This window comes from Cupressus sempervirens, chromosome 4 (genome assembly GCF_028749045.1).
Source record: "Cupressus sempervirens isolate cs-2001-9-10 chromosome 4, ASM2874904v1, whole genome shotgun sequence".
NCBI lineage: Eukaryota > Viridiplantae > Streptophyta > Pinopsida > Cupressales > Cupressaceae > Cupressus > Cupressus sempervirens.
In genome coordinates, this window is record NC_143121.1 from 420,465,949 (window position 1) to 420,485,210 (window position 19,262).

Genomic DNA, 19,262 nt, shown 5'->3' on the forward strand with positions numbered 1-19,262 from the left:
AAATAAAGCTTGTGATACCGCAACAATTTCCTGCAGTGGCATTTTGTAATACTGATGCTAGATAATACTTATTAACTTCTGAGTTCTTGATAGAGATTGATGATAGAGAATAGTATAACTGCTATTGTGTTTGTATTTAATTATTTATTTATTGATTGATATCAAGTTGTGTAAACATGACATTGACAAGTTTGTAAGCCATTGGTTTATTGTTGCTACAATGAATAATATTCTGTTTTTGCCATGACCTTTTTACTTGGCTCTCCTCTTATGCTACTGGATTATTTGGGAAAAAGATAGTGTTACTTTTGAAACAAGATTGCTTTTCTTTTTTAAGAATGTTGGTACATCATTCTCTTGTAAAAACCAAAATAGCATTACTCATGATACCCCATATGGCTAGATATTCATGATATCTACATGTTTTCCCAAATCGTTTAAGATGTATATGTAATTTGAACTTCTGAACTTCTCATGATCATGATTTTGCAAATAGAAGTTTGAAAGTAAATGCCTTGTTAGACATGTAGTGTGTTTGTGCTTATTACACATAGCTTTTGTATTAGTTGCCTTGCTAGTTTAGTTTTGGTTAATGGGTTTGAACTTGACAGTATAATTTCTTTATATGTTAGTAGTTGGATTGCTTTCGAGTTATCATCTTAGGCTAGCTGCAATTCACTTTTCCTTATTATATGTTAGTAGTTAGATTGAATTATGACTTTGGGCTAAGCGAAAGTTATGTTGTCCTGCATTTTGTCACCACAAAATGTAGGTAACAGTACGAAACTTTTTCAAATTAATTTCGCATTTCTGTAAGCTAATTATTTATTTAATTGGTCATTATTGATCAACCAATCGACTCCAATTGGTATAATGAATCCTTTTGATGAAGGCTTTCGTCAAGTCTTTTTGCATTTTTCTGATTGTCAATCCTATACTTGATTTTTGACGCCTTCAATGTCATTTTCTTCATTTTTGAGTGTGTTTGTTGGTTTTTAGACCTTTGGTTTTGCTCAAGTCATTGTTTTTGGTTTTCCCTTCGATTTGATCTATCTTAGGGCTTAATTGGAGTTGGCAATCAAAAGATATGACCATTTTAGTGCCCAAAAAGTAGACTCTCCAGGTGCAACTGCACGAATTAAAAATATCATGTTATATTTTTAAGTTGACATTCACTTTTTGAAAAATATAACTTAAATTCACTTTATGTTATGTTTCTAAGTTACTTCATCTTTTTAATTTTTCATTTAAAGTAGCTATAGTGCACTTTATGTTATATTTTCAAGTTGAGATATTTTTTTATTTTTCACTTAAGTGACTATATTAACTATATAGTTCAATTTAATTTTGATTTCTAAATCAAATGCTCTAATAATTATTACTTTTAAAATGATATTTGCACATTATATTTTTAATATGATGGTGTAAATATTATTTATGGCCCATTTAAGCAATATTTCATCAAAAATTAAATTGCCATGTGCTTATTTAAGTCATTTAAGTTATGCATCTCATTCTCTAGATCCAATTGCATATTTTTCAAATATGCAAATGCATCAAGAGAGTGAGCTTTAAGAATTAAAAAACCATGTGCTTATTTAATGTCACTTAAGTTATGCATCTCATTCTCTAGACCCAATTGCATATTTTAAAAATATGCAAATGCATCTAGAGAGTGAGCTTTTGAACTAAAGGCATGTAAATGCCTCTTATTCAATATATGCAACGACCTCTCAAGAATGAACAACACATAAAGCACATTTTAAAAATATGCTTGTGCACTCCAAGAGTGCATCCAAAATGGGAAAGCACATATGCATGTTTTAAATTATGAAATATGCAATTGGGTCTAGAGATTGAGCTTTTGAACAAAAGACATGTAAATGCCTCTTATTCACAATATGCAATGACCTCTCAAGAATGAGCTACACATAAAGCACATTTTTAAATTACTCTTATGCACTCACATGGGAAAGCACATATGCATGTTTTAAAATATGCATATGCATCTTGAGAACCCGTTTTTGCTTAAGATGCATATTTTTAGAATATGTATATGCACTCTAAGTGTGCGTTTTGGCTTGGGAAGGCCAAATGCATATTATTAAATATGTAATAGTACCTGAAGATTGCGTTTTGGCATTAAATCCACGGAATGCCCTCTTGAGAACCCGTTTTTGGCTCCTAGGGCAAAAACGTTTGTCATTGGCCATCAAGAACTCGTTTTTGGTGATTTCTCTTAGATTCTTCCATGGAATGACTTGAAATCTTTCTCTCAAGAGGCGTTTTTACATCCTCATGCATTAAATACATTTGGCAGCCTCATCATACTAAAAACGTTTTATTTCAGCCCCATTTGGAGCCAAGTTCTGAAGAAAATCGCCTAGATTTGGGCCTTCAAAATTCACGTTTTGGCCAAATAAGGAGTCGTTTTGGAGTTTTTACCATTCCAGATGACATTGAAGGGCACGTTTTTACATTCTAAGGTGAAAATCGATCCATGTAATGCCCTTCTAAAACCATGTTTTTGACAAAAACGGGTTTCCTTTCTTGCATTTTGCCAAAAATGTTCTGTGTTTTGGTATTTATTGATCACGTTTTTGGGCACATACGTGGAAGATGCCTCTTTAGATGCTCATTTCAAATTCATCATTGCAAGGTTGAAGAGGTCCAAGTTTGTTTGAGAAATTTTCAAAGTTTGGAGTTTCTTTATCCTTCATTTTTGGCACACAATCATCAAGTGAGTGGACATTTTCCTTCTTTCTAATTAATTCAGGCTTATCTTGCTGATTTTTTGCATGTTTTAACTTGATGCTTCACACTTGTTGATTTAGATGCCATGAAAAGTGCATTTTTCCTCAAAAAATGATGAAATGGTTCATTTCCATGTTTTCGGTTTTTTCCCAAATTACAAATTCGAATTTGCATATTCAAGTAGCTTGTTTGTTGACATGTTTGAGTCTTTTGCCAAAAGTATGTTTTTCTTTTGTGTTTGTTTTCGTGTTTTGCATGTTTGCATTTCGGTTTTCCTTCGTTTTGAAGAAGTTGCAAGTTCTTTCCCAATAACTTGAGGATGTTCATTCTCCATTCCCACTTTCACGCATCTCACTCTCCGCACTCAATCGCATGTCGTGATTATATGAAAATTCCTTTATATGTAATTGCATCTTGAGAACCCGTTTTTGACTAAAAGCTACTTTTAAAGAGTAAAAAAATGCCATGTGCACGCATTCCCATGTACTTGGTCTTCACCTTTCCTCAGAGATATCTATAAGAGCCCACTTTGCCTCATTTTTGCATCCATTATTTTCATCTGCAATTACACTTCTACATTCGATTACATGTAATCTCATCTTTTTTCCTTATACATTTACATGCCATCCATCTTCCTAAGTCCCATTTTAGCCCTCCGCATGTACTTTCCATATCCCATCCAATTCATTACATATGTTCCATGAGTATCTAATAAATACTCCAAATATAGCATTCCTCAGAGATCCATTTTGCCAATATTGTCATGGAGTCATAATCCATATCTTCCAATGATGGATTCAATCCCACTGAAATTTTCATGTTGTAGCAAGGCAAGATATGCCAAGATTTCTATAAAGAATGAAGACATCCAGTAAAGAAGGCGTGAATCTCATTGAAATTTTCATGCTGTAGCAAGGCAAGATATGCCAGGATTTCTATAAAGAATGAAGACATCCAATAAAGAAGGCGTGCTTCAAATCAAAGTGAGAGTTCTTGTGGTTTGCATTTTCTCAATGGTTGTTTGAGAACTGAGTTCATGATGTAATGCACCAAGCTCTTTGCTTTCAAAAAAAAGAAAAAAAGTTAAAGGTGTTGATGGAAAGTTATTCCGAGTTTACATCCGGACATCGTCAAGAAGGTTTTCAAAGTGTTAGAGATTCCAAAATGTGCCAATCTACAAAGGAGTATTCACGACAACTTGAGTGAGAAAAGCTTGATTATATCAAGTTTTCAAGTGACAATGGACAACTCATCAAAGAGAGTCAGAGGCTATCAAAAGAGGCAACAACATGGTTATCAAAGTGAAGGCAGTGGCACAAAATAGAGGAACTTCCGATCCTCTGATCATCCGGGATAGCATCGCCAAGTACAAGGCCCTTTAGAATAATCCCTAGGATTGTTTCAATTCTCTTCTGTCTTTCTTCTTCTTTCATGTTTGTATTGTAGAGGATGTATTACATGAAAGTGTGTAATTACATGTAATGTGAATTGCATGTGTAGTTATATGTAATCCAATAATTTCTCTTTTAGTTAGACTAGGTCAAAGTTGGTTGAGTTGCTCTCACTTTTTCCTCCATCTTTTTCTCAACTCCTTTGCTTATATAAAGGAGTGCCTTCTCATTGTAAAAATCATCTTTTGTTGTATGCAAGAAAGCTTTGCCACATTTGTGCAAGCATAACTTTGATTGTGCAATACGAATTTGGGAGAAAAGTGAATAAAGGACGCAATTGAATTCGAAGCTTTGACTGGAAGCAATTGTGATAGTGCAAATTATAAGCTTTGACTGTAATTTGTGCCTATTGCCTTTGATTCATGTTATTATTGTGTGTTCAATAATAGAGTGTAGTGAGTTTAGAAGCAATTGGAGCCAAACCTTTGACTGGGAGTGTTTGTGGTAATATATAGACTCCAAGCTTTGACTGTAGCTTGTATTTCCATCTCAAATTCACGAAAGATAGTTAGAATTTCCCTACTTCTGGAAGTCTTTGCGCACCAATGGTAGTGGTTTTTCTTATTAGAATAGAATAGAAATCATCTACTTTTGGAAGTCTTTGTGCCCCAGTGGTAGTGATTTTTCTTATGAATTAAACAAATAGGACTTAGAGCTAAATTGGTACGCTTTCAGCTAGCCTTTGAGTTAATGGTAGTTAATTGATATCACCGTTTACAAGTTTTGATAGAAGTGTGGTTTGAGGTTTCCTCTCGTCCATTACTCGCTCCACGGGTAAGTGGATTCTTTTATGAAAGATAAGAGGAAAGATATTGGAAATGCCCCTTACAAAATCTCTTAACTTCTTGCTTACCTTGAGTTGATCCAAGGAACGGTGAGAAGGGGATGCCTTCCCTTTAAGGTAGGAGAGACTTCGTCTCACACACTGTGGTTGGTCTACCTATTTTGCGACTAGATTTTATTCAAAACTGTCAGTTGCAAAATATCCACCCAACAAGGTATATGGGGGAGGTAAAATTGTTTAGAGAGGATGCATTAACACAGAACAATTTCTATAATAGAAAACCCTATCGATGAGGGACTATCTGTTGAACAGGTTAACTGAAAATGGGGAGTGAATCAATTATTCCCACACACTTATAATTTGTTTTGATCTGTCCGTTAATGCTTAGGAAAGGACAACCACCACTTAAGATCTGTTGGTTATAGCACAGTAAATCACTAATGTAAAGATGAGCATGAAAGCACAAAAACACCAATGCAATCAACACAATAATTTACGTGGATAACCCAAACTTAGAAAAACCACGAAGAAGCTAATTCTCTTGAAATGGAAAACATCGGTTAAGGTGATTTTGTACAAGAAGGCTAATTGCTTGAAATGCTCATTGCAATATGAAAGGTTTATGCCGGTAGGCTTCATTGCTAGGATGGCCACAATCCAGGAATACAAAAAGGCTCACTTCAGATACAATAAGGTTTACTGCCAACAAGATAAAATTAGAACCGTTACTGATTATAGTTGTTGAGTCTCTTCGATCATAGACTGCTGCTGTCTGCACATTGTCGAATCAGCTATCTGGGTAAGTTACTTCACTTCCAATACGTACGTTACCTCACTCGTAACAACTACAATTGTACTTATACACTATTATCAACCCATGTAATGAATACACAAAATTCTCCTTTATTTAGATCAGTATCCAAGCGTCCATATGTTGGGTTCATAACAAGATGTGTGATAACACTGATGCACATGGCTGAAGTTCTACATTTAATTCTAAGCATCAGACCCAATCTAGGAAAAACATATTATCTCCATGTTACATTATGAATATGGGTCATGCATAAAATATTGCAATATTTAACACAAATACCAACACTATTGAAACACAACAACCATGTGTAAAAGATGGAAAAAGGATTTCAACACAACTGATCAAGCCATTGACCACCACATGCTTTGGCCAAAACATCAAGACAAAAACCGATGATCTGCACGCGTTCTCTGATATGAAAGGATTTCTGAGTATATTGTAGCCACAACAATCACCTGCAATCACCAAGTGTACCAATGGAAACGGGTACACCAGAAACCAGGAACAGAGATATCTGCATTTAGGAGCATTCCTGTACGTAACCAAAAGCTTCCTCTAGACTGTTGTTATCAACAAACCATAGAATACCAAAATCTGTCACCAGACAACTGATACTGCCAGAGTGCCGATATGGATGTTGTGACATCAATGACAATCAATGTTAGCTGCAAGCCAAATCTAATACTATCTACTTATTTAAGTCTTTCTGACCTGATGGATATTTGTTAAATAAAACTTGTGCCCCTATTCAACATGATCCAATAAAAGACGGTGCTGTTCTTCCAGGATTAATTCCTATGGAATGCAAATATAAAATACCTATAAATTTTCCTATCAATGCCTTTCAAAAAGTCTTTGCTATATATTGGCAACCTTTAGATGAAACAGTTATTTAGTTATTTGCTGTGTTCATATTTTGGCTGCTTGCATTATTTATGCAGCTTACACATTCTAAACTTCCAATGCGACTAGAAGAATGATTTGCTAATGTGCAAGACTATGCTCAAGTCCTTTATCTGGCAATGACTAACAACCACTCACCTAGTGGGTGTTCCCTTGCTCATTTTAAGGTGAACATCTTCTGATAACCTTAAACTCAACTTCAAGAATGCAATCTGCTGTACTGGCAAACTTGAACCCTGAAGCTTAACCAGTAACTTAGCTTTTGATGTCAAGCGCTGATTTGAACAATTTTTTTGACAAGCGATTTCTTCTAGACCATATTCAGTTTGTCTCCTTTAAAGGCAACAAGGTCTACAAGATAAATCTAAAATAGATCTTTGTAGATCTGAGATTCAATCCCTACAAGTTATCCTCAATGGGATGTCTGCAGAAATAAAATGCTTTTACAAATTTAATGCATATTTGGAGCCCTAAGTATGTGGCTTTGAAGACTGAATGAAGATGAGCAACTCTGAATTTAGTTCCCATTCATGAAGTCTTCTTGAAAATCAAAGCTATTTATTTACAGGGCAAATAAATGCCAGTTAAAGCACAAGCCAATGATCATCTATTGACCTCAATTTATCCCTGTATCTGATTATATCATGAATGTTTTTATCCATGAGGGGTAACATTTCATACTCTGCTATGGGATCAACTGTTGTGTTGATATTGGATAAGGGAAAGCCATCTTTGGGACAAGCTTTGTTGATTTTGTGGAAATCTGAACAAACATGGATTTGCTTTGTCTTCTTGCTATCTGGCATTTTACTAGAGATCCATTCTAAATAATGAATTGGCCTAATGAAAGTAGCATTCAATAGCTTCTGTAGTCCCAGGTAGACTGATCTTAGGGTGTATTTTTTGGAGCTTCTATTGGTTTTGCATTTGGTATGACCACCAAATGATGAACAACAAGAGAAGGATCTGAGCTTTGCATATTCGCATGGTGCCATGCAAACATGTCTAATAATTTGTAATGTCCCCATTTTAGCAGTTGACCAAGTGTGTGCGCGTTAGCCTTGTTCTACATGGTCCCGAGGGCTAACGAAGGGTTTAATGGGATCTTGGAGTGTTTTGGCCTAGTCATTTCTAGTTTGGGCCAAAACGAAGTTGATTTACTCAGTTTCAGGCATACTTACTATTTTTAGTAAGTCGGCAGGACACAGTGCAGGTCAATTTTGGGGATTGGATTCGATACTCCTCGGTGAGAGCTTTTCGATGAGCTATCACTCGCATTATTCGGAGTCCGATTGCTAATACATTTTAATGCCTGAAGTTTTATTAAAGTAACGTCTAATTTAATTGTAAAATATTAAAGTGTTACTTTAATATTTATTTTATGGTGATGTGTACCCAAGGGAGACATAAGGGGTATTTTAATATATGTTTTATATTACACATCTTTTATCCCACATTGCCCATATGAGTTGAGGGGACCCGTGGGAATAGAATAAAAGGAAGCATTTGTGGCTTCATTAGACAGGTTGAATATGAGAAGAAATTGGTGTGTGAGTTGCAGCTTTGTTTTTGGCATTTGAGGACGTCTATCCTCTCTTGTAACATTCTAGACGTCATTTCCTTGGGGTTTGGCCTTTGGAATTCTTTCTTATTGGCTTTAGTATCAGGCAGTTTAGTTGCATTTCCGGCTACAGGCAGATTTGATATTTTGCTCATATCTTCTTCACTACTTGTCCGACGCTTATGCCGCTTGGAGGGAATGGTATTATGAAGGTAGTGGACTGATTGGAGGACAAAGTATTGTAGCAGCAAGTTCGTAAGCATGGGCTGGAGTATTATGACAATATTGCTGAAGTAATTAGTGAGTTGATAAATCTGCCATGTATTTGGTTTTATGAATTCTGAAAATAACATTTTATTAGCAGCAGTTCATTTCCACTTTGCATATTGTTGTAATTTCTCTCTTGTTTATGTTGTATGATACCAATTCCATGCACGAAACACAACAAACAAATAAACGTTTGATTTCCAGAGTTATAAGGGGTTTTAAGAGGTTGCATGCAAACTGTTTGACAAAATTCATTTCAGCAAATTGGTTTAGTTTTATGGGACATCCAGGGGTGTCCATTACATAATTTTAGAGATCATGACGAAACTTGTTCTCCAAGGGTCATGTTTGTGACAATTCAAGTGAGCTTTGGCTTATGCTCTGTGTCCAAGTTGAGGTCAGTAGCATCCTAAACCAGGAGAGTGGACCCATCTTACAAACATGGCAGAGTGGGAGGATGATTGAGTTCTTCATTGAATAATATGTCCTCTAATGTCTTGATGTCCATACCCAATCTTAGCTCCCCTGATCTCATGGTTGTCTTTGGGATATGTGCAGCAAAACTCCTCTTGCCCTGCAAAGTATGCTAAAGTGTGGAAGTTAAAGAAAGCCATTTTTGTGGCCCCCTAGAGGAAGATAATCATTGTTGCATACTGCATAGACATTCATGAAGATCCTCATTTTTCGGTGAGTAGGCAGTGATCTTTAGAGTTCTTCCTCCAACATTTTGCAATATTGGAAAGGTTGTAGATCTGTTGAAATTGTGAGTTCAATACTTTAATGGAAGAATTTAAGGCATTGGTGAAATCTGGAAGAGCCTTGGCATGTGTGTATTTATTTAGATTATTTGAGGATAATATGTTTATTTGGACTTATAAAATAAATATTATTTAATCAATTTGACTTTGATAAAGTGGATTAATGAAGGTAAAATGAATTATTCTATTGAGCCAATGAGTGATTATGTTGCCAAGTGTCAAGATTTGGTCATTTGTATGGAGATTGGCATATGCAAGATCTTAGTGTCTACACCTGGTTTACCTATCAATTGTAAAGTTGCCATAGGAAGTCATAGATTTGATCAAATTCAACGGAAATATTGGAAACAGAAAACGTGGCATTGAAATTTTTTTAAATGCCAATTTCAGCCCAACACAAGTTAGTTTACATTTTAGAATAAATCAAAATATTTTGAAGTTTTAAATTTTAATATTTCTTTCATTTTAATTTCCTCATATACATATATTTAGTTTTATAGGCAAGTCTTGATAGCTGTTTAACATAGGGTTTATAGGCTATAGCTATAGGGTTGGGTGATAACAATGCTAGGGATACTCTAATGCGGCTGCATCATGAATGTCGATCATGACCTTTGTAATGGCTGTAAAATCACTGTATATTGTACCCCATCCTGATTTTTGTATGAAATTTATTATTTGGAGTGTTTAAGCGGCCATGAATGGCACCATGAATATATACTGTCGTGCGAAAAAAATAGAAGTTTGAACTATTCAACAAGGAGTTTTGACTGTTAACAACGCCTGTCAACTGTTAACAAGGGGCTGTGACTTGTAGGAAAAGACATGAAAGAATCATGGTCTCACGGATGATAATGTGTGCAAGGTATCTTCCTCACCCACATTCATTACACACCATGAGGCTTGATTTTGTAAGCAAAAGATATTGTATGTATGCCAGTATATTTTCATTGTATTTTCTAAAACCCTGCATAATTAGGGCATGTATTTTCTGTTCTAAATTTTTTTGTTTTCATCTAGGAGGCTTTTTTTTGGGCAGACAAATTTGATAGTAAATTGTATTTAAAGCATTCACACGGCCCAAATTTGAGCAAGTAATAATTTTTTTGACAGAAAATATCTTCTTTATATAAGGTAGGCTTAGTGTTTTCAAGGAACATTACTATAGCAAATGGTCTTCCCTTGCTGCTTTTATAGGGAGAAGCCATAGTAACAAATAAGAAATGAAAAATTACTTTTAGTTGTGTTACAAAAAACCCTAATGGTTAATAGAGGTGCCTAGGAGTGCCCAATAATGAAATTTTATTTTCCTTCTCTTTGTAACTTTATATCTCTTGTAGACCTGATTAGCACAATTTAAAAGGTATCATAATTCAGTGACAATCATATTATTGTAATATTCAGATATCATAATTCAATCTAAAAATACTTGCAGAAATAAATTGAAGACTAAATGACAATGCATATAATATAATGTAGAGAAAACCTCTTGGTAAAACTCCCCCACCCTTCATTCACTAGTTAGAAAATTTTCATCAAGCCTGAACAATGACAGACAAGACCTTATTTTACAACATCTCTTTTGTCTTTTTTCCTCAAATGGCTCACAAAATGAAGACAAAAAAGCATACATATAATATAATGTGGAGAAAACCACATGGTAAAATGTAATGTTCCTGTTATAAAATAAATAATAAATCAAACTTTTGTAATGGGCCAATTGATTTAATCTATCTCGGACCCATTTTTATTTTTGTTTCTGTTATTTGTGTTGCCGTCGGCTATCTTTGTACACTCTCGGAAAGGGTTTTCCCCGACGGGTATTTAAGCACAACTTGTAGGTAGTAGTAGGTATGCAATTCTGATTATTTCTATATATTGTGAATTCTTGCTGGAGTTCTCTATTGTTTGCCATTTTGGATGTGAAAGATCTTCCCTATTTGGCTTGTCCGGTTTCGGTGGGATTCAACCCTCACCCTATTCAGTCGCCTGTATTACTTCGCTTGGATTTGGCAAATCAGAGCATCATCTTTCGGCATAAATATTTCTTGAATAAATTGTCTGTATTCAAGTTTCCATTATTGTGTTTGATTTACTGGTGTTTACGAATGAGTTAGCAGTCTTTGTGGTGGTCCCAACACCTAAGCGTGTGAAATCCAGGCATCTCTGTACAACCCTCATTGCCCGTAGGGCCTCCATCCTCCCCACCCATCCATATCACTCAACAAACTCATTGTACGGCTCTGTGTCCACCATTGTATGACTCATCTCTGTACAGCCAGCAAAACAATTTGTATGGACTGAAGAAATACCTTGACATACGCCCTACACCTTTCACCGTACGCAAGATAGTTCTCACTCATCGTACGACCTTTCTAGTCACCCTGTACGACCCTTCTGGAAACACCGTACAGCCTTGCTGTGCATTGTTCTAGCACCGTATGGACTTCTTGGTTGTCATATTCCGTACTTCCCCTCCCCTCTTGTCCATACGGATATCCCCATCTGTACTACATAGCTGTATCGTCCACACTGTACGAATCTCTGAGCTCATCTTCGCCATTCACCCAACCCTTCCATACTTAGGAATACTACAATGGTATTAGAGCGCTTCGATCCTGCTAGCCTGTGGACAGTGAATGAGAGTTTATAGCGGGAAGAGAAGGACACATTCTGTTGATTGAATGACTGCCGAACCAAAGCCGACAACTACCGAAGTCGTGGCACTACTAAGGGAACTTGCCAGGAATTAGGCATAGATCACTAATATGCAGCGACTCATGGAAGAAACTCTCAAAAAGTTGGCGGAAAGCAAAATATCTGGGGAATAAAATGGTCACAACGCAGATTGGTGTTGAGTACATCAAACCCTCATCTAGCACGCTCTCGACCTTCCATGCCGACTTTTCCATCACGGACGGAGGCACAACACAGAGGGAAACAACCAACCTTCGAAGAGATGCAAAAACAACTGAGAGAAGATTGGAAGAATGCAAACCTTGAAGAAGATATATCCTACAAAGATTATGTGGATCTGAGAATGAGATATTCAGGAGGCGAAAATAGAGGATATTTTAACAATGATCTTAGAAGAAAGTTGAGTAAGGTAAATTTGTCTCCATTTGATGGATCCGGTTTCATATCTGTGCAAGCATGGGTAATGAAAGCCGATACCTACTTCCAACTGAATCTTATGCCAGAAGAAGAATGAGAGTTTATAGCCAGAAGAGGAAACATTCCGTTGATTGAATGGTTGCTGAACCGGAACCAACAGCGGCCGAACTCGTGGCACTACTGAAAGAACTTGCTAGGAATCAAGCACAGATCATTGATATGCAGCGACTCATGGAAGAAACTCCAAGAAGTTGGCGGAAAACAAAATATTCGGGGAATAAAAGTGTGGACTCGGTGTTGGGTAAATCAAACCCTCATCTAGCATGCTCTTGACCTTCCATGCCGACTTTTCCATCACGGACAGAGGCACAACACGGAAGGAAACAACCAACCTTGGAAGAGATGCAAGAAAAACTGAGAGAAGACTGGAAGAATGCAAATCTTGAAGAAGATATATCCTACAAAGATTATACGGATTTGAGAATGAGATATTCGGGAGGCGGAAACAGAGGATATTTTAACGATGATCTTAGAAGAAAGTTGAGTAAGGTAAATTTGTCTTCATTTGCTGGATTTGGTTCCATATCTGCGCAAGTGTGGGTAATGAAAACCGATACCTACTTCTAGCTGAATCCTATGCTAGAAGAAGAAGCAATCAAATTTGCTGTGTTGCATTTGGAAGGAGTTGCGCATGAATGGTGGCATCACGACACCATCACATCAGGGCATGATCAAATAAATACTTATGCGGAATTCACGGAGAGATTGATAGAGCGATTTGATGGTAAGGATCCAAAACTCAACTTCAAAGATTTGGCACAATTGAGACAAATTGGATTGGTCGATCAATTTCATTGCGGAATTTCAAAAACTCTCTGTTTTGGTCACGAACATTTCTGAAAGAAGACGGGTAGTGCTCTTCATGGACGGACTGACAGAATGTCTGAAAGGTTGAGTAAAGGGGTTCAATCCTGCCACCTTGTCGGAAGCAATCAATAAAGCACGGAGTATGGCATCGTCATTGTCAACATCTTTTCGAAGTTACTCACATTCTAAACCACCAAAGTTTCCAAGGGACAAAGCTTCGCCCAAGAAGCCGTCGTTGGATGAAGGTAGTAGACAGGAACTTAGAAGGAAGAAATTATGTTTCAATTGCAAGGGACCTTGAGAGCCTGGCCACTGATGCCTCGAAAAGGGAAAGATCCATTACATTGAGGTCGTGTTCGATAATGAGGACGAACAAGAAGAAATGCCGGTCGAAGATAACCAACCCCACAATGACACCAACATGGTTAGTTTAAACCGTACAGAAAGAATTGCAGCCTTTGTACAACGGGGAGGAACCATTGCCTTGGTTGGCAACCCGAGGTGCACAATTTTTCGTGTACGAGGTACCCTTCAAGGACAAAGGGTTACGGTGATGTTGGATAGCAGAGCTACTCTAATTTTCATAAACTCATCCTTAGTAAAAAGAAGAAGTCTACCTATGGAGGCGTACGCCAGTTTTTAGGTCAAGGTCGTTGGAGGGATTTTTCTGCCTTGCACACACCTTGTTCCTCAGGTAAGTATCACAATGGTGAATCACATGGTGACTGAGGATTTCTTCATAGTGGACCTGGCTGACATGGAAGTTATTCTTGGCATATAGTGGATGGAGACCCTTGATGAATACTCTCAGAGTTTCAAACGGATGGACTTCACTTTTGTTGTTGATGGAAAGAAGGTTGTCCTCTGAGGAATGGCAAATGAAGGTCCGAAGGAAGTTTCTACACATCAGATGGAGGCAATTTTTCAGCACGATGACATTGTGTGGGCTACGCATTGTTTTATCTTGGCAAAACCTATAAAGGGGTGTCGAACACCTCCATAGGATGATGAATTTCAGGATATTTTAAGTAGACATGATAAAGTTTTCATGGATATTCCTCCTGGCATACCATCTCATCGAGGGTTTGAACACACTATCGAGTTGGAATCAGGAGCAAAGCCAGTCATAACCACACTGTACCGCCAACCCAAGAAATTCAAAGATGAGATCGAAAGGACGATTTAGGAATTGCTAGAGAAAGGATGGATCCGTCTTGGTTCTAGCCCATTCGAAGCATCTGTGGTATTGGTCAAAAAGGACGGGACGATGCACATGTGTGTGGACTACAGCGCGTCGAACAAAAAAGAAGAAGAATAGATATCCCATTCCAATGATAGATGAGCTGCTAGATGAATTGCATGGCACGGTCTATTTTTCAAAAATAGATCTCCGTTCTGGATACCATCAGATCCGCATGAGGGAAGATGTGGAGAAGATGGCTTTCCGTTGTCACTACAAACATTATGAGTTTCTGGTCATGCCGTTCAGATTGACCAATGCATCTACTACATTTCAATCATGCATGAACTGCATCTTCAACAAACAATTGCGTAAGTATTTATTGGTATTTTTTGATGATCTTATTTATAGCAGGACATGGGAGGAGCACTTGAAGCATCTGAATGAAGTTCTAAGTATCATGGAAGAACAGTGCTTGTTCGCCAAGTAGTCCAAATGTGAATTTGGTATGACAGAAATATTGTACTTGGGGCATGTTGTTAGTAAATACAGAGTTCAAGTGCATCAGGAGAAGATTCATGCTATCCTCGACTGGCCTCCCCCAAAATCACTCATGGATTTGTGAGGATTTTTTGGATTGTGCAGTTACTATAGGAGGTTCATTAAAGGATTCTCTCAGCTTAGTGCACCCTTAACGGATCTAACAAAGAAGGGGTCTTTGTAGTGGAATTAAAAGGCGCAACTCACCTTTGATAAGTTGAAAGAGGCCATGAGCACTTGTTTCGTACTTGCACTACTTGATTTCACTCAACCTTCATCTTGGAGTGCGACACGACTGGGGAAGGCATTGGAGTGGTACTGATGCAAGATAGACATCCCATTGCTTATGAGAGCAAGAAGCTTACGCCAACAGAATGCCTATATTCCATCTATGACAAAGAAATGTTGGCCATCGTTCATGCATTAACCAAGTTCCGACAATATCTGGTGGGTGCCAAGTTTGTCGTCTGTACGGATCACAATAGTTTGAGATATTTTCTGGAGCAACGAGACTTGAACAAATGACAACAAAAATGGGTAAGCAAGGTTCAAGCTTTTGATTTTGACATTGAATATGTGAAAGGGAAAAACAATGTGGTTGCAGATGCCTTATCCCGGAAACCCACCATTTGCTCACTAGACCAAATTTCAACTGACTGGAAGACACATCTGTTAGTGGAATATTCCAAAAATACATGTGTTTGAAATAAATTAATAATGGATGGTCACACCCACGATGATCGATACAAAGTGGTGGATGACATCATCTACAATAAAAATTGGATATATTTGGTGCCAGAATCCAAACTAAAGCAGAAAATCTTGAAGGAAGTATACTTCTCACCCTTAGTTGGACACCCAGGTTTCCTCAAAACTTACAAAAGTCTTTGGGAGAGATTTTCATGGAAAGGACTTAAAGGGGACGTGTTGCAGTATGTAAGAGAGTGTACGGTCTGCTAGCAAAACAAGTTCGAACATACCCTACCAGCCGGGTTGCTACAACCTTTGCCAATTCCCGAATGTAAGTGGGAAATTATATTGATGGATTTCATAATAGGGTTTCCCAAGGTGAACAGAAAGTATTGTATTTTCGTGGTGGTTGACAGATTGACAAAGTATGCACATTTCTTCGCCATCCCCTCCGACCTTCAGGCCTCACAAGTTGCCGATCTGTTCTTTAGAGAAGTCTTTCGTCTCCATGGGTTACCTCGAAACATCGTCTGTGATTGGGATGGACGATTCATTAGTATCTTTTGGACAAAACTGTTTCGGATGGCAGGGACAAAACTATCGCCAAGTACAAGTTACCACCTGCAGATAGACGGACAAACAGAGATTGTGAAAAAATGGCTCGAAAGCTACCTTCGGAACTACGTTTCGGCACAACAGCGAGTGTGGGTAAAATGGATCCATCTGGGAGAATATTGCTACAATGCGACGTACCACATGTCCATCAGAATGGCACCCTTCAAAGCTCTGTACGGGTACGAACCCCTTTCCTTCATCGACACAGTTCTGGGCGACAGTCGCGCACCAAGGGCAAAGGATTGGCTTCAGGAGGGACAAGACATTCTGAGATGCTTGAAGGAAAATCTATAGAGGGCACAAAATCAACAGAAGATGTATGCTGACAAACACAGAATAGAGAGAAGTTTCAAAGTGGGGGATTTGGTCTATCTCCAGCTCCAGCCATATTGACAATCCTCACTAAAGGAAAAGGGAAAAGAGAAGTTTAAACCTCTATTCTATGGCCCCTATCGTGTAACTCGCCGCATTGGTGAAGTTGCCTATGAGCTGGAACTTCTGGAGGGTAGCCGTATTCATAATGTCTTCATGTCTCTTGTCTGAAGAAAGTTGTAGTGCAAAACGTCACAGTTGCTATCGACCTTCCGCCGCTCAATGAAGAAGGAAAGCTCATTTTGGAACCCACTGAGATCCTCGAAGTACGCGAGAGGGCCCTATGGAACCGCACTGTGAAGAAATGCTTGGTACGCTGGCGACACCTGCTGTTGGACAATGCGACGTGGGAGGGCGAGCACATTCTCCAACACCTGGCGTTGCATTTGCTTGAGAACAAGCAAAATTTGGGATGGGAGGACTGTAATGTTCCCGTTATAAAATAAATATTAAATCAAACTTTTGTAACGGGTGGATTGATTTAGTGTATCTCGGACCCATTTTTATTTTTGTTTCCGTAGTTAGTGTCGCCGTTGGCTATCTTTGTTTTTCCCCGATGGGTATTTAAACATAGCTTGTATGTAGTAGTAGGTATGCAATTCTGATTATTTTTATATATTGTGAATTCCTGTTGGAGTTCTCTGTTGTTCGCCATTTCGGAAGTGAAAGATCTTCCCTATTTGGCTTGTCCGATTTCGGTGGGATTCAACCCTCACCCTATTTCGTCGCTTGTATAACTTTGCTATAATCTGGCAAATTAGAGCATCATCTTTCGACATAAATATTTCTTGAATAAATTGTCTGTATTCAAGTTTCCATTATTGTGTTTGATTTACTGGTGTTTACGAACGAGTTAGTAGTTTTTGTGGTGGTCCCAACACCTAAGCGTGTGAAATCCAGGCATCTCCGTATGACCCTCATTGCTTGTACGGCCTCCATCCTCCCCACCCATCCATATCACTCAAAAAACTCATTGTACGGCTTTGTGTCCACCACCGTACGACTCATCTCTGTACGGCCAGCAAAACAATTTGTATGGACTGAAGAAATACCTTGCTGTACGCCCTACACCTTTCACCGCACGCAAGATAGTTCAGACTCACCGTACAGCCTTTCTGGTCATCCCGTACGGTCCTTCTGGAAACACCGTATGGCCTTGCTGTGCATTGTTCTAGCACCGTACGGACTTCTTGGGTGTCATAATCTGTACTTCCCCTCCCCTCTTCTCCATACGGATATCCTTATCTGTACTACACAGCTGTACTGTCCACACCGTACGAACCTCTAAGCTCATCTTTGCCATTCACCCAGTCCTTCCGTACTTGGGAATACTACATAAAACTCCCCCACTCATTATTCACTAGTGAGAACTTTTTTATTAAACGTGAACAATGACAGACAAGACCTTGGCTTACAATATCTCCTTTGTCTTCTTTCCACAAATGCCTCACATATATACCATTCTGTGACTGCAATGTTTACTCAGACAAATATATCACAATAGTTATCCCCTTTGACCACATGAGGGAGTGGATGCATTTCATCAGTACATAAGGATTGGGTGCAACTTTTTCACCAAATGGCTTGATGTTTAACTGTAATCTAATATTTTAATTAATTCTAAGTCCCCCTTTATATGGCCAGATCATATGTATTTTGTAAGGCTAAATTTTATATCAGTTACAATAAGTTTTTTTTAGGACCACTATCTGTAAATGGGGTCCCTTATTAAACATTGAGGTCTTAAGAAAATGTAGTTTTGGACTAAATAGTTGAAAATAAAGAACCATGTTGTTGGATAGTGATTAAAATGTCCCACATACTTTACAGCACACACTCCACAATTTCTTACCTTTACATTATAGCATCTACAGTCTTTGATCTTTATTCAACTTAACAGAAATTTATGGGAAAGCATTTTAATTAATTATAAGTCCCCCTTCATATGGCCAGATCATATATATTTTGTAAGGCTATAACAAGTTTTATTTAGGACCACTATCTGTAAATGGGTTCCCTTATTAAACATTGTGGTCTTAAGAAAATGTAGTTTTGGACATCGGATAAATAGTTGAAAATAAAGAACCATGTTGTTGGATGGTGATTAAAATGTCACACATACTTTACAGCACACACTTCACAATTTCTTACCTTTACATTATAGCATCTACAGTCTTTGATCTTTATTTAACTTATAGAAATTTATGGGAAAGCACAAACTGTGATCACCTGCATTCAGTCAGAATCTGCATTTTGACTTCAAATTGAGTTATGTAATATATTGATGCTTTCAGGTTCTGAGAAACATGGGAGAAGTCTTGAAAGCAAGTGGTGCAAGCTATTCTTCAGTTGTCAAAACAACTATTATGTGAGATTCAGTGCACTATTTTGAATTGCCGTCATTATTCTTGCATGAGAAATGTTCATTTTAGCATAAGGTTTAAACGTTCTTTGAAATTTCTGCCGTTGCAGGTTGGCAGATCTGGATGATTTCAAGAAAGTAAATGAGATTTATGCGAAGTGTAAGTGCTTTATTTGTATTATTATATATTCTGGACACGTTAATTTTAAGTTGTCTTATACTTTATATCT

At 37.7% G+C, this 19,262-nt stretch overlaps 1 protein-coding gene across 1 annotated transcript in view; it reads left to right on the forward strand.

Annotated features, from left to right (window-relative positions):
* LOC149561838 (endoribonuclease L-PSP family protein) overlaps positions 1-19,262 on the forward strand; it is a 46,908-nt gene that overhangs the window by 26,168 nt on the left and 1,478 nt on the right. The window contains exons 4-5 of the mRNA XM_089825374.1: positions 18,965-19,038; positions 19,143-19,192. Coding sequence (XP_089681500.1) covers positions 18,965-19,038; positions 19,143-19,192 — 124 coding nt within the window. The remainder of the gene's footprint in view (positions 1-18,964; positions 19,039-19,142; positions 19,193-19,262) is intronic.